General features: G+C 41.9%; 1 protein-coding gene across 1 annotated transcript in view; it reads right to left on the bottom strand.

Annotated features, from left to right (window-relative positions):
• Positions 1–17,000, bottom strand: part of dlc (deltaC) — a 272,983-nt gene that overhangs the window by 222,012 nt on the left and 33,971 nt on the right. The window contains exon 5 of the mRNA XM_044119740.1: positions 13,969–14,160. Coding sequence (XP_043975675.1) covers positions 13,969–14,160 — 192 coding nt within the window. The remainder of the gene's footprint in view (positions 1–13,968; positions 14,161–17,000) is intronic.

Genomic DNA, 17,000 nt, shown 5'->3' with positions numbered 1-17,000 from the left:
GAGTTTTTTCTGTTTCTGCCCCATCTTTACCTCCTTGTTGTCGAGGCATTATTACAAATTTAAAAGAAAAAAAACGAGCCTCAGTGGGTTCTGGAAGGGCCGCTGCCCCAGGGCGCCTGATCAGGGCTGTTCCTCTGTTATTGATCATTTCATTCACAAACAGCTGTTCAGGACATAAAATGCTGATTAGCAAGAAAAACATTCCCCCTCCAGTGCAGCGCCCCCATGTGTTGCACTAGAGCCACCTGTTGTGCCACTGGCTTCTGGTTCACCTAAAACATGCAGATGGAGATTTGTTGTTGTTTGAAGGTAGGATGTGTCAAGTGTTTGTTTTTCTCGCACAGGACTGTCAACGTTAAGCTGTTAGTGAACGCGATTAACCAGAACATTTTAATGTTTTAATATTACATAACAGATCAATCCAACCATCTACTCTCTGATGTCTCTCTCTCCCGCGGAGGTTATCGGTTCACAGCAACACGTTACAAACGGGGAGCTACGAAAAGTTTCAACTTTCTCTTGTTGGGTCTTTAGTCAACTTTGTGCACATCTAGTTTACTAGCCCACAGTTTCACTTGCACTAATTACAGCTGTCTTCACCGGCTGGATGAGGACAAAATAGTGTCACTTCATCACAGGAAATGAATGTAGAGGAACATTTCTAAACCAACGTTTAAAACAAACTCAGTTTCTATAAACCTTCCTGAATGTAAAAACCTGGAAAACTAACATGGTTGGTTTGAGACAAAACATTTTATCAGAATGTGGATGTTTGATATCATAATAGAGTGGAGCATCCAAGAACAGAAATTAAAATAGATCTAATAACATAGATCTTATCTATCGGTTGGTACCACTTGTGTATAGAGGAGTAAATTTCTCTTAGTTGCTGTTGAGAATGAGAGATTACAAACTCAAGATAATTGTTTGGATTTTAAATTGTTGCCGTGCAACAAGAGAGGTTTGTACAGCTGTGTGCATATTTATATTATAATAATACAAAGTTAGGCATCATGATTAATTGTGATTAATCAGCCAGTGGCAGATTCTGCTATGGTCAACACGGGCAACCGCCCAGGGCGGCATCTTATGGGGGTGACAAGTCCGACCCCTCACCCCCCTCACCGCCCCAGATTGTCCAAATGTCCGTGTCTCACTGTGACGTCCGTCCTGCTGTCCAAAGACTGATGGATGGAAGACATAGAGAGATGTTACCATCTTACTGTATCTACCAGCTTTAGGTCTATAGATGGAGGAACAGAGAGTCGACAGAAACACAGAACACAGAATGAATCTGTCTGTGGAAATGTCTCTGTGTACCTGAGTATTAAATTAAAACTATCACTGAACCTTGTTATTTTTCAGGAAACAGCATCAGCAGCTCCTTCTAGCTCCTGGAGTTTTGTTTCATAGGTGAGAACTATTTCAGTAATGCCTTTACAAAACATATTTAGTATTTCACAGGCATCTAATCTAAAAATGTAATATGTACTTAAAAACAAAAGGATAATTTTAAACTGTCTCCATCTGTTTCTAGGGATTCATTGGCCTCAACGTAGAGAGAAGAACAAACAGAAAAACCAACAAGACGACTGATACAGAACTCAGCAGGAACCTGCATGAATCCATCCTCCTCCTTCAGGAACCAAATCAACGTTTAAAATGGGAAAATTACACATTTACACACAATCACTTCTCTTCCTCCATCTGTCTGTCTGTCTGTCTGTCAATGAAGGAAGGTCAGAGCGTCTGTCCACTTCCTGTCTGTCTTTAACCGACATAAATACAGTTTAATGTTCTCTTATATTAAAACATGTTTTTCTTTCTTTATCTTCAGCACTGAGACCAACTCCAAACAAAACCTCCATGTTGGTTTTGTTTGGCCGTTTATGTCTTAAACTGGTCCAAATGTTTCAGATGTATTGTTGGGGTTCCAATAAAGTTTGGAAAAATATTTTCACTGTAAGTTTTACATGAAAAACTGGTAAAACTTTGTTTCTATGACTTTGTCACACATTTTGCTAGGAAATTTGACATTTGGGTACTTTTGTTTTAGTAAAGATTATTTAATTCATTATATTCAATGTCGTATCACCATGACTGTAAAAGTATCAGTTATGTATTTTTCACTTTGGTTGCAATACTTTGACATCTGTGTAACAGGCAAATATTCCTGTTGCTAAATATTACATTTAGTTTTGTTTCAGTTTGCCAGATTTAAATTGACAATAAAATCAAGTGATTTTAAAATATACACGTTTATTTTTTTAATTAAAAAACAAAATTTTTTTTGAGATTTTGGTTAATTAAGTTGTAAATTCACATTTAAACTTTTAAAAGCAAAGTTCTTCAGTTTCATGAAGTACTGTAAAACAACAACGGTTTGTAATTCTACTACAGGAGAACTGCAGTTTTAAAATGTGATGAAATCACAGTAACCATGTTATATAATTACTGTGCTATTTTAAAAGAAATTACAATTAAACTCATCAAATCACAGTAAAACTGTAATAGAATTACAGTAAAACAACTGTAATTCTTTAACCAAAATATTTACAGAAACTAACTGGCAACCCTGCTGCCAGTTAGTTCTACAGTGGCTCTTTTTACAGTGTAGTTATTAACCTCATTAGTTTTGTCCTTAATGATCAGCAGAAGGTCAACAGATAATCAGGAGTCAGGAAACTGTCCAGAGAAACACACTGCAAGCAGCCCAGAACCTGCTGCCTAAACCCACCAGAACCTGCTGCCTAAACCCACCAGAACCTGCTGCCTAAACCCATCAGAACCTGCTGCACTTCACTGGGGGTTATTATAACCGCATCACTCTCATCAATGTTTCCCAATCCACTGGGTTCATTTCTCACACAGTTAGATAAGGTCCGGTCTCCATAGATCCGCTGCATTATGAGCCCCAGTTATGCCCTCTAGACCAGTGGTCTCCAAGCCCCAATTGGACCGATCAGTTTCTTTATGAAGGGAAAAGGCCCAGAGAAGAGACAGGAGGATGGATTTATCCAGTAGGTGATTCCCACAGTCCAAGCTCTGCATGATATGGTGACCGGATGTTAATGAGGCCATGAAGCTTCAAACTGTTTCTCCACTAGAGACCAAGAACCCTGAGCATCAGCAACACTTCTGGTGTCTCTCATCTCTCCCAGATGGACCGTCTGGTTGCAGAGAAACAAGATCAGTTCTCCATTAGTCCTTATCCTGAGGTCAAATGTTTGTTTTTGTGGCGCATGTGTATCTTATTTTGAAGGGATGTGTAGACGTTACCATGGCGACCAGAGTCAGAGAGCGTTAGGGCAGCAGAGAGAGAAGAGGAGTAGAGCTGAGAGTTTTAGGTCTGGTTCACAGGATTTAAGGATTGTGGGCCGATTCTCCAAACCTCTGTGACCACAGAGCCATAAAAGTCCAACAGGTTCTGGTCGGTTCCTGAGTCCAGACACACAGCAGGAGCAACACACCATACAAGAACCGGTTCCACTCAGAACATCCTGGTTCCTGAAGAAAATCCAGTAAAACCCCAGCACTAACTATCATTACTGCTTGATTATTCTAGATTCATGTTTGGTTCATTTTAAACCATAAAAGACGAAACCAAAATAAAAACCGTTTGATAAAGTCGGAGGGAGCAGCAGCTCAATTTGCTGCTCAGTGATTTGCAGAGAATTATTCTGTTTTTTCATAGTTAACATTTTTAACTGAATAAACATAAGCACATATAATAATGACCTTTACATGTAGTAATAAACATTTCCACATATCTCCTTCGATGTTCACCAGACTCTCTGTTGCCATGACAACAGTTTGGGATTCCCTCCGTTCTTACGTCACCGCGCTCTGATTGGCTTCCTGTCACATCCAACAGGCTGCGATAATCTGGCCGAGACCATGTTGAATATTCAACACACACTAACACACACTAACACACAGCAACACACTACCATGTAACACACACTGCAGGACGTTGTAAAAGAAAAATCAGAGCAATAAATCTAAAATTCAGCAGGAACACCAACATGCAGAAGCATTATCTGACGGTTCCTCCCACCAGGCTGTAAATAAATAAAAGGTTCTTGACCACTGGTTTATGGTGCTGGGGAGAAATGCAGCAGACCTGTTCAAGGCTCTGACATCACTCCAAAGGCATCATTACAAAACAGATTGTCAGCCATGGAGTCTGCTGCCATGTTCTGCTGTCATGTTCTGCTGTCATGTGGAAATGTATCGAATGGCAGATTTAAACTTTGCACTGATCAGGGTTTTATAATCTAGGAGTCTCATCTCTTGGTCTTCCTGCTTGTTCTCACATCTTATCTAGCTGTTGAACTTCTGAACGTATCCTGACACGTTCATTCCAACCACAATGCCATCAGACATGGTGTGAAGATCTATACAGGGACAAATATCACTGCAGTTAACGTCTGAGCTTTAATAGATCGAAGAGAAAAACTTATTTTACTCACAAGATCCGTTTTCATATGATTTGCTAGTAAGTTGACTTTAGAGAGTCTGGACCATTTAAATTGAACTGTGGGGCACTATTTGCCCCCCATAGACACCCTGGAAGACTTTTAATATCCAGCATCATTAAAAATGGAGCATGACCTGATATCGAATATTCATAAAAGATTTCTATTGATTTCACAACAGCAGAGCTAAAGCAATAATCAATAATCAAGTCAAGAAGCTTCACTTGCACAGGAACAGCTGTCTGCAGGTAGCAGGATCTGACTGGACAATATGAAACTGTTATCATCACAAAACCCAGATGAAGAATATTCATCTGATATATCTGCATTCATGTCATACATAGAGGTCAAATCAAGTCTATTCAAATAAATGTCTTCATTCTGAGAACACTCATATGGTGTATAGATATTAATAATGACTAATTATTTGTTTTTAACTTTTAAAAGTACAGCAGAGAAAGATCCACAGCAGATTCACCAGCTCCACACAAACAGTCATTAAAACAGTTCAAACGTCACAAATCCTGTTTCTGCAGCTGTCTATCCACAACCAGACGTCGTGCTTTATGTCCAGCTGTCTTACCGACATGCAAATGTAACAAATAACCATAGGCGCCGGAACAGGGGGGTGAAGGGGGCCATTGGCCCCCCACTTTACGGCCCTGCTGGTCCCAGCACACAACTCTGACAATCTGAGACTGACATCTGTGTGTTTCTGTGCAGACAGATACAGATAAAACCTCCGGCTCTGAGACCCGGTCCAAACCCAAGGCTCCAGATCATAAAGGTTTACAGACATGCAGCAGGTCCGGTCCGGGTCGGGTCGGGTCGGGTCGGGGTTATGAACCGCTCTGACATCTGACAAAAGGACTGGACTCTGATCTGGTCCAGGTCTGAACCAATTCTGCCTAAAAATTCAATGAGATTTCTGTATTTGTCACCATTTTTAGACTGGGCTCATTTCTGTTTACGGTCCGAACCAAACGCTCACCCACACTTTGTCCAGAACAGAACATTTTGGTTCAGGTCAAAAAATACAAAAAATAATTGTATGAATTATTACTTTTTCCCTCTTTTCTGTTCCAAAAGCCAACCAGCCTTAAATATCGACGGCTGCTGATGGTTTTCAGGTCTGTTGAAATTCATTTTGTCTGCTAAACAACAATCACATTAAAGTTCCTTCATGTTGTTTCTCATTTTGTTTTAATGCAAAAATATTGATATCTCTTTCCTGCACAGCTAGTGGAACATGCAGCAAATAGAATCTGCTGCCTTTTGGTTTCTGACCCACAGCATCCAGATAGATACTGCTGCTGCAGCTGTTACTGCTGCTGTTACTGCTGCTGCTGCTGCTGTTACTGCTGCTGTTACTGTTACTGCAGCTGCAGCTGTTACTGCTGCTGCAGATGTTACTGCTGCTGCAGCTGTTACTGCTACTGCTGCAGCTGTTACTGCTGCTGCAGCTGCAGCTGTTACTGCTGCTGCAGATGTTACTGCTGCTGCAGCTGTTACTGCTACTGCTGCAGCTGTTACTGCTGCTGCAGCTGCTGTTACTGCTGCTGCTGTTACTGCTGCTGCAGCTGCTGTTACTGCTGCTGTTGCTGCTGCTGCTGCTGCTGCTGTTACTGCTGCTGTTACTGTTACTGCAGCTGCTGCTGTTACTGCTGCTGCTGCTGCAGCTGCTGTTACTGCTGCTGCAGCTGCTGTTACTGCTGCTGCAGCTGCTGCGCCGTAACATCATGATGCACTGGAACCATTAGCTTGTCCTGCTGCTCTAAACTGCTATTGCTGGAGAATATTTGGTATTTATTTTATTACTATTTTTGAATTGTTCCATATATTTGGGTGATTTCTGTCTCATCCATCCATCCTGTAGCTGTGCTCTGTGTATTTTGCAGCTGTACGACTTTTCCTTTAGATTTTCCTTCAAGTAAAACAGAAAAGAATCGTTTTTTATTTTTTATTATTATCTAACCCTCTTTACTACTAACAACATTTAGGAGAAAAAAATCAAATCATCTTGTCCGTAGCAAGTCTGTGAGAGTCCTGGACGTCCGCACAAAGCCTGAATCTCATTGGTCAGTTTACTGTTGTGAATTTGGCAGCTTGGAGTTTTTTCTACAAGATAAAAATGAACAAGCAGAGTTTGAATCTTCCCGTAGTTCTAAGAGCTTCTCACTGTGTGTGGTTCTGGCAGGTCACCGTTTAGGAGCTTTGTGTGTGCGTGTGTGTGCGTGTGTGTGTGTGTGTGTTGGGATGTGTGTGTTTGGCGAACTGAAGAGCTGACGGTCTCCCGGTTGTTCATCACACCAAAGATGTAATGATTCATACAAACATGTTTTAATGCCGTCGATTTCATTCAGCTGCTCTCAGGAGGCTGCAGACATTTTTCTTCTCCGCTGCTTCCTGCTCGTTCCCTCTGACAACTTTTAACATTTTTCTGATTATTTTCCACCAAATCTCTACAACCATTTAATAGCAAACAATCATCAAATTGACTGACTGACTGACAGGCTCCATGTTATCAATGAACAACCTGACATTCACAATGTGTAACAGAGGGGACCAACACCCCATGACCTCTGACCTCAAAAATTAATCGGGCGCCGCTAGAAATAACACACATTAATTGGTCTATTGGTCTAAGTTTATTGAATGTGCATTAATGATTAGCTACATTTAATAGCTTATTGGTTTATTATCAAGAAGTCATTTTCCTTTATTTTTTGCATTTAACCATTAAAACCATGTCCTGAAATATTTACTGAAGGTCTAAACATTTGGTTTCCACTCCATCCCTGGTTCTGACCCGAACACACAGCAGCTGAAAACAGCCAAGAACGGAGGACTCTGAAGCGGCCCGGTCTAATTCCTGGAGCTGGAAGTCTTTGAACCTGAGGCAGCTGCAGCAGATCAGCAGGATCAGAGACTCACAGCCGTCAGGAGAATGTAGATCAGGGGTCTCAAACTCCAGTCCTCCAGGGCCGCAGTCCTGCAACTTTTAGATGAGCCTCTGCTGCACCTGAACAGAATAATTAAGGCTCTGGAGAACTGATCTACACAAGGTGGAGGTAATTAAGACATTTCATTCCAGTGTTTTCTACTGTGGCACATCTAAAAACTGTAGGACTGCGGCCCTCGAGGACTGGAGTTTGAGACCCCTGATGTAGAACAAACTTTTTAAATGTTGCAAAAAAAGAATCCAACTTAGTCGTGTTTCCATCTACCAGGCGACGCACAGCGTGATGTCATCAAGTGTTGATGCTACGCACGGCTGCAGCAAACAGGAAGTACAAGTCGCTATCTAGCATGGAGCAAATAGAAAAACAGAGTCTTCCCTGCTGGAGGTTTGGACTTTGAAATGTTGAGTTCAGAGCCTCTGGTAAGGCAGAGATCCAGCGCTCTGATCCCAGGCTGGATGGATCTATAGAGACTGTGAGGCCATCACTCCACACTGACCCATGCAAGGGAACCATCCTTAGCAGAAGTAATAAAGAAAACCATGAACAATGCTGGAACTTTATTTACAACAGTTGACAGAATCCCAAACCGTCCAGAGACAGAACCGCCTGATGCAGAGAAAATGTAAAAATTAGAGGATTAATCTGGACATCCGACCAAATCCAGAATCTGTGCTGAACCCAAACGCAGCAAACGATGAACCATGAAGTTCCTCTTCCTGGATGTCCGACCCAAACCGACCCAAACCGACCCAAACCTTTCCTCCAGGCCGTCCAGCCTTCATCTGATCTGAATAATAAACTCCTGGCTCATCAAGTGATTTTCCTCCAGATATCAAAACAGAATCACAGGCTGACCTCTGACCTCCGTTCATCAGCAACGTTACTGGAAAATGTGTTTCACTTTCAGACTGGTTTCCATGGTTACCACAGCACAGAGACCGGCCTAGTCAAAGGGTTCAAGGACATCCATATAAACACAGATGGTGGAAGAACCACAGAGCTGGTTCTGGTTCTGTTGGACCTCAGTGTTAATCATGTTACTGAACTGACTGGAGAATTGGGTCGGCCTCTCCGGTCCAGAACTCGACTGGTTCCAGTTCTAGACTGGTTCCAGTTCTAGACTGGTTCCAGTCTGATAGAACTGGGATTTCTGTTTCCATAGGAAACGTCTCAGTCGTCTGTATGTGAAGCCTCATCACAGACGGTTCTCTGGTCTCTCCAGCCCTCAGGTTGAACACGTCTTTCTCAACAATACTGTCTCTTTTCTCTCATATTAACAATAATTTCCACCTCTGTAATATTCCCTCTCTCTGCTCTCTGCCTCCATGTTCTGGTCATTTCTCCCATAATTCCCTCCTGCCTCATAAATCGATCTGTAAACTTCTACTGGTTCCAGTCTCTGCTGCTCTCATCGCCACCAAAACGGCCTCATTTCACCACATCACTGCATTTTACTACAACTTCCTAACCTTTGCCCTCATCGGTCTGACCTGCTGCTCATCGCCTGCCCTTCACCTTCGTTCTTCCTCTTCCTCATCCTCAGAGCCTCTGGTCCGTCTCAGCAGCGTGGGGAAAAGGAACGCTGCTCCTCCTGACACCCGGAACGTCGACTCAAAGCTCGAAGCTTCCTTCTCACTTTAACTGCCGTTATTTTGTGGTTTTGTGTCTTGCAGCCATTTTTACTGTTTAATTTGTGTTTTTAATGTTGTAAAAGGTTCTGGGGGTTTGAAAGGCGCTGGCAAATAAAACGCATTATTATTATTATTATTATTATTATTATTATTATCATCAACAACAGGTCAGAGGTCACATGTGAGGTTCCCCAAGGCTCCATCCTAGGACCCCTCTGGTTCAATGGCCCTCCCATGGGAATAAGATCAGTTCCCATGACGACGCAGATGATACACGGCTCAACATTATGATGTCACCAGCTGACCTTTGACCCCATCCAGTCACTGAACAAATGCTGAGAACAGAGAAAATTATCTGAACAGGAACTGAAGTTATTAAAGAGGAATGATCTAGAGTTACAGATCTAGAGTTACAGATCTAGAGTTACAGATCTAGAGTTACAGATCTAGAGTTACAGATCTAGAGTTACAGTTCTAGAGTTACAGATCTAGAGTTACAGTTCTAGAGTTACAGATCTAGAGTTACAGATCTAGAGTTACAGTTCTAGAGTTACAGTTCTAGAGTTACAGATCTAGAGTTACAGATCTAGAGTTACAGATCTAGTTATAGTTCCAGAGTCGTAGATCTTAAGCAGGGCGTCGGTTCTGGAGGTCCGGCATGTTTTAGTCTCTCTGGTTTAACCCACCTGGATCCAGTGATGGATCATTAGAGGCCAAAGAACATCAACCTGCTGAAAGGTTGTTAGTAAAACCAGGGAGAGAATAAAACGTGCCGGATGCCGGACCTCCAGAACCCACTTTGGACTCCACTGATCTAGAGTATGGGGTAATTTTCCTGCCATATTTCCAGAGCACACCGTTTCAGATTTCATGTCTTTCTTCTCAAATTTGTAATGTTTGTTACTCCAAACTTCTGCTCTCTGTCAAATATTCACTCTGCTTTCTCAAAACTTTCTCCTCGCGCTCTAAACTTGTGGCCCAGACCATGACACTCCCACCACCTGCTGCATCACTGCAGGCATCACACACTTCTCTCTGTGCTCCTCACCTGACAGCTGCCTCACATGCTGGAGACCATCTGAACCAAACTGATTGATCTTGGTCTCATCAGACCACAGGACCTGCTTCCAGGAATCCATGTCCTTTGTTGACATGTCTTCAGCAAACGGTGTGCAGACTTCAGGAGAGGCTTCCTTCTGGGGCGTCAATCTGATGTGGTCTGACCCCTGACCTCTTCCATCTCTGCAGCAATGCTGACAGAAACCCTGCACCCATCTTTCAAACGCAGCATCAGGATGTGACTCTGAGCATGTGCTCTCAGCTTCTTTGGATGACCAACGGAGGTCTGTTCTGGGTGGACCTGCTCTTTAGAAAGCTGGATGATCTTGGCCACTGTGCTGCAGCTCAGTTCCAGTGTGTTAGCAATCCTCCTGCAGCCTCGGTCATCTTCATGTGCTGCAACAATTGGTCTTCTAGGATCCTCAGAGAGTTCTTTGCCATGAGGCGCCATGTTGGACCTTCAGTGACCAGTAGGAGAGAGAGTGAGAGCTGTACTGCAAAACTGAACACACCTGCTCCCTAAGCACAGCTGAGGCCTGGTGACACCAACGAGTCACATGACATTTTGGAGGGAAGATGACGAGCGGTGCTCAGTTTGGACATTTAGGGGTGTAGTCTGTTTAGTTGCTGCTGGTTTAGACATTAATGGCTGTATAGAGTAATTTATCTTGTGATATAAGCTGCACACAGACCTTTTCATTGAGTCAAAGTGTCATTTTGTCAGTGTTGTCCCATGAAAAGATCAACTTAAATATCTGCAGGAATGAGAGGGTGTACTTACTTTACATATATATAAATAATAATAATAATTCCCTTCTCACCCTCTGCTCCTCTACCAGAGGCTTGGCAGGTTGAAGGTTCTGCACACTGTATATATTAGAGCTCGATCGGACACTCATGATAATTGGCTGATTTCTGTGAAAAAGTGTATGATCAGTAATCGATCAGCGTGTCTCGTTGCCGATCACTAAAACTAATCAATAGACTTGTCACAATAACTGATTTTACTGAGTGATTAATTCTCTCAAAATTATTGTGATAAACGATAATATTGTTTGAAGACCTTTTTACTCTGTTTTAATGGAAATGACATAATAATTCATGTGATTTCCTGCCAAAGATAGATACACTTTATTTTCAAAAGAACATTTAACACTGGAACTGATCAAATAAACAAAACAACCAAAAACAAAAATAAAATGGATTCTCAGTCTCCATTAACAAAAATGAATAAAAACACCAAAGTGTAAATAAATACTGGATTCAACCAAAAGAGTTCAGATTATGAAGTCTGTAAACCATATTGTCCTTCAGTAATCATTAGATTTAAATAGAGAAGATGGAACATCGACTACCTGATGCAATAGTTCACACTACACGTTAGTTCACTCCTACATTTTCCCCTTAAGACAATCTGAGAACGTTGATGTTCTCAGATTGTCTCTTGTGGTTTCATAACCGATCATCCTGTAGTGTGTGGTGTGTTACGGTAGATCGTTGTGGCGCTCCGATCTAAATCAGGGGTTTTCCCCACTGGGAGCTTAACGCAGCCTGTTGAATGTGACAGGTAGCCAATCAGAAAGCCGGATTCTCCTCCTGCTTTCTGAGGGGAAATTACAGAGGGGAATCCCAAACAGCTGACACGGAGCAACCCGAAGTCCAGCGGACATTGGAGATGATATGTGGAAACAACATTAATGTTTATAAAACATTTGGTGTAAAGAATATAGAAATGATGAGGGGAGGAGTTGGAGCCAAATTGGTACCAGTTGATGAACCCGGTAACTTTTCAGCTGTTCTTCGTTAACGTGACATAAAAAGGTTCTAATGATTTTCATTCAGTCAGGACGTTACGCTGACACTAGAGACACATGCACTGCAGGTAGATTGTAGTAAAGCATTGATTAATGCCTGGTTTTAAAATGACTTCACTGGACTTGGAGCCATTATTTTGTGCCCATTGTTGGACACCACACGGCCCGATGGAACCCGATGGAACCCGATGGAACCTGATGGAACCCGATGGAACCCGATGGAACCCGATGGAACCCGATGGAACCCGATGGAACCGTTCTACCTAGGATTTCTGTGGGCTAATGTGTGATCTCTCAGGTTTTGAAAATGGGCCGACAATCGGCCGACAGCTCTAAGATGGTGTAGTGTGAACTGGACATTACACTGAGGAAATGAGGAAGGGAGGGTCAGTGGAGAGCAGCGGAGTTGAACCTTTTTTCATTCAGTGTCATCAACAGAAAGAGAAAAAGGCTGGAAGAGACGATAAATAAAATGAGGTTGATAGTTTTAATTTATCGTACGATTAATTGATTTCTCGTTTATCGCAACAGGCCTAATCACCTGTATCTCCTTCTCAGCCTGCAGCTGCTCTCCTGCTTCCTTCTGGCTGCGCAGCATCAAACCCTGTAGTGAGGAACTTCAACACTCACAGTGAACAGAGACGTTTATGTGTTTTGGTGGAAAATGACCTCGGTGTTGAAACGCGTCAAAACGCATCAACACAACAAATCTAATATAATATTTAAAAATCAAACACTTGATGGATTTGGCTGCATGATGGATTTGAGTCAGTTCCTGGCTCAATGCAGGAACTGAAAACATCCGGGTCCAGTCAGCAGGTAGAGCCAACACTCACTGGATTAGCATCACGGTCAGAAAGCTGAACAAATAACCGAACAATAATTTAAGTCAACGCGCTAGTGGTGTAAGACGCCGGTTCTGCTCCTGCTGTTGGACCGGTGCTACTGGTGGAGATATTTCACAGACGGAGCCGCTGAACCTCCAGACAGTGAACTCTGACAGTGAGCAGCTGCTGAGAGCTGCAGCAGGAAGTTCAACACAAGAGATTTTACATACACATTAAAACTTTCACTGTCCTAACTGAAGACAGAAAAAATATTGAACTCATCTGACCTTCTGCAGAATTACTGAGCTCAGTCAGAAATATGTGCGCCAGACCAAACAATGCCAGACTCTCAGGAAGTTTTGATTTGGTAACTTAGGACTGTTTATTTTAATCAACCTGCATTTGACTTTGAATGAATGTTTCCCTTTATTTGACTCCTGTATAATTTAGGGTACAGACAATTTTACTGATAAATATTATTTTACTCATTGCAGGTTTTTAGTTATAGTGTGCAGCTGATCCAGAGCGCTGCTGCTGGAGTTCTGACTAAAACCAGGAAGATAGAGACACCAACCCGGTTCTGCAGTCTGTCACTGGGTTCTCAGACTAAAACCAGCTGGTTAGAGTTGCTATGGAAACATTACCCTGCTGAAATGTGCTATGCAAAGAGATTGATTGATTGATTGATTGACTGATTGATTGATTGATTGATTGATTGATTCTGTTGAACCAAAATTCAAAGACATTGTCAGGTTTTTACTGGTTGGTCTCTGTAAGATTTTATTACTTTAGTCACTAAGGGATGTAAAACCAAACAGGAAGTTGAGACATGGGACTTCCTGTTGGTTCTGAGCTGATGTCAGAGTTTTTCTTGGTTCTGTTTCTAATTGGGTCGATTCACAGTAAACCAGCTCTGGACCAGGTTAAGTTCTGGTGCTGATTCTGTGTGGACCGGGTCAGACCGGAAAAACAAACCATCTGGATAAGAAGTTTTCCAGGATTCTGTAGTGAATGCTACGTCTGTCAGTCCGTCTGACCCAACGGGTCAACACCAGGTCATGTGACCTCTTTGGACCTGGGGCTCTTAGAACCGGGCCTCGCATCAGGTCTGCTCTGTGTGGACTCCAGAGGTCAGAGGTCAGTCTGGTGTCTCGTCTTCAGCCATTTTAGAGGAAACCGGACCGGGTCGGACCCACCTTGGTTGCAGTACAGGCCTCCCCAGCCCTCATTGCAGCTGCACTCCCAGGGCAGCTGGCAGGTGCCGTGCAGGCAGCCGGGGTGCCGCTTGCAGCTGTCGCAGCGCTGCCCCTCCCAGCCCACGTTGCACCGGCAGCGTCCGGGCGCCTCGCACACGCCGCGGTGCCCGCCGCAGCCGCCTGCACAGATGGCTGATGGGAAGAGAGAAGAGAAAAGATTACCAGGAGAACAGCACACACACACACACACACACACACACACCTACGAGTGCTGGACTAGACCTGGGATTTTTACGGTTCGTGAGCCGAAGAATTTATTCACTTCCTGCTCTCAGTGAAACAACTTCCTCTCTGACCTTTGACCTCTGCTGTGTTTTCCCCACTGATGGGGCCCGTTCTGGATCTGATAATAGGGCCCCATCAGTGGACGATAATAGGAACAAACTTCTAGAAAACTGTAAAACAGCTGAAACACCGACTTCTTTTAAATCTCAACTAAATTGTATTTGAGACGTAATCAATTACAAATTTATTGATGGAACTTGACTTAATAAAATTTGATTTGATTTGATTCTGGACCCCATCATGGGGCCTGTTCTGCTAGTGATTAGCTGCTAATTGATAAAGGATCAGCAGCTGCTAGCAGTTAGCTCAGGGGTGGGCAACTCCAGGCCTCGAGGGCCGATTCCAAGTCCTGAGAAGAAAAAACACTTTTAAAAATACAGACGTGAGAGAAGAGACGCGCATTGTGAGCTGAACAGGCAATTATTTATAAAAGTGTCCGTCGTGGCGCCGCGTGCTGCTGTATATCAGACAGAATGGATCAGGAGAGGAACCGCAGACCCATCAGAACCTTCAGAACCAGAAATCAGAGTCTCTTCATCCTCCACCATCTCCTGAGGCTGACATGGTACAGAACATTTAGTTATTGATTCAGGTTCTTATTGTGATTTTAGTTGACTATTATGGTTTGGTTCTTTGTTTAGGATGTTGAGTTTGGATGATATTTAATAAATAATAGCATTAGCCAGAATAAGTGGCCATTTAAAGAACAAATCATACGAATAGATTAACAGTAAATACATAAATATTTTCTACATTATATTATTTTCTGTGTTTTATTCAGAAATGTTGATATATTTAATGAATAATTGTCCAGTGGTCATTTAATGTATTATTTCACTAATATTTTATTAATGTGTTTTACCAGTTTGGATAATCTGACTTCCTATGAATGAAGAAAAAACATGATAAATAAAAACACAGCACACCTGCAGGCCAAAAGGGGAACTGAAGAAGTTATTCTAAATAAATGTATTTTTTTATATTCAGTGGTCGATTTTTTTCAACCTTCACAATTTTACTTTAACAATTACCAGCAATAAAAAATTTGAATTCTGCACTTTAATCTGCTGTATGGAGAAAGAATCACAAGCCCCTCTTTAATATTAAACGATGAAATATATTGCTGTTTTTTTGTTTTGTTCTTTTTTTAAGTGCTCTCCACAAACAAACACAGCGACTGCACCGGCCTTCATGTAAACTCTTGATTATGTAAATATTTGGATAATACTATTTAAAACCCCAGAATGTTCACATAACTTTTATATTTTGTCTGTCTGTCTTAGGACACATTTTGAATATTAAATCAGGTATTATGATCAATTACTCAGTACTTGAGTAGATTTTTACCAAATACTTTTTACATCTACTTTATTAAAGCTTAAGTAAATCTACTTCAGCATAAATGTGTTGAAGGTATGCTACTCTGATTGGAGTACAATTTTGGTGGGCGTCCCTTATTTTGATTTCTGAAAGGTGATAACCCTGATCCCCTAATCACTGATCAGTATCATTAAGTGAACCTAAAGTGTTTCATTTTAATGCACCATGTCATGAAAATGCTGCACATAAAGCATGTTTTTATTGTGTTTACTCGGTAACACGGTTTAGATTTAGATTTGTGATTCTGGGCATCAGAATTTCAGGGTTGACTTGCAGAGTTAAATATAATTTGGCAAAATGAGAGAAATTATTAAACTTTTGAAATGTTTCATTTAACATAAAATAAATGCATTCAAGAGAAAGTTGTTCCGCTGAAAAATGGACTTTAAACAGACCTAACAAATATCGAGTGACTTGGAAACATCCTGTCTCCTGTCCTATCATAGCGTGATCTTTACATTTTTGCTACTAGTGGCATTTATTTTGAAAGAAATCCAACAGGAAGGGGGTGGAAAGAAGGAGGGGAGAACCCACAATAAAATCTGAAATATGATCAAAATTGCTTCTTAAAATTATCTGAAAAAATCATATTCCCATAAAAACATCTAGATATTAAATAATTACATCAGAAATATATTTAACCAATATCACTACCAATTCAAACTCTTTGTTCTGCTTTGCTTCTCCCTCTCAGTGAATGAAGAGACGGGAGTGTTAGACTGAGAGGTTTTTTGAGTCTTTCTACCGTTTTTCTACAAGTTGTTTCTGAACACGTTCCTCGATCATAAATTGAGTTTTGTTTCTTCCAGACTGGTCCGGTAGTTTTTAGCTACCGGTTTGGTTTGGTGTTTTGGCGTCATGGCCGTTGTGGAGGGCGGTGCGGCGTTAGAAAAGCTGACCCATCGGCATGCTGTCAGTCATACCAACAGTGAACAGTTGGGTAGAGGAGGCAGCCTCAGCTGTTGGAGGAGCGGCTGGTTGTGATGGTGTGAAATCTGCTTCCTGTATGAATGGTGCGATCCTGATCTGTCTTGATAGCACATCTAAGGTGAATGACGTGGTTGAAAGGGACATTGTCATTCATGACGGTTCTCCTGCTGGATAAAAAGATCCAGTTTATTAAAAATGATCTCCTTGTTGAGGAGTTGTCACATTATGGACAGCTAGTTCCACCCAGAAAGATTCTGCACTTCTTAAACATGTCGTGTGTCAGAAGGCAGGTATTTATGATCCTGTCCTTTAATTTCAAAGTAGATTGTTTAATTATATGATTTTTGCCTCTTCAGAGAACATGAAATGTTTTGGTT

This window comes from Gambusia affinis, linkage group LG06 (genome assembly GCF_019740435.1).
Source record: "Gambusia affinis linkage group LG06, SWU_Gaff_1.0, whole genome shotgun sequence".
Taxonomy (NCBI): Eukaryota; Metazoa; Chordata; class Actinopteri; order Cyprinodontiformes; family Poeciliidae; genus Gambusia; species Gambusia affinis.
This window is presented reverse-complemented; position numbering and strand designations above follow the sequence as displayed.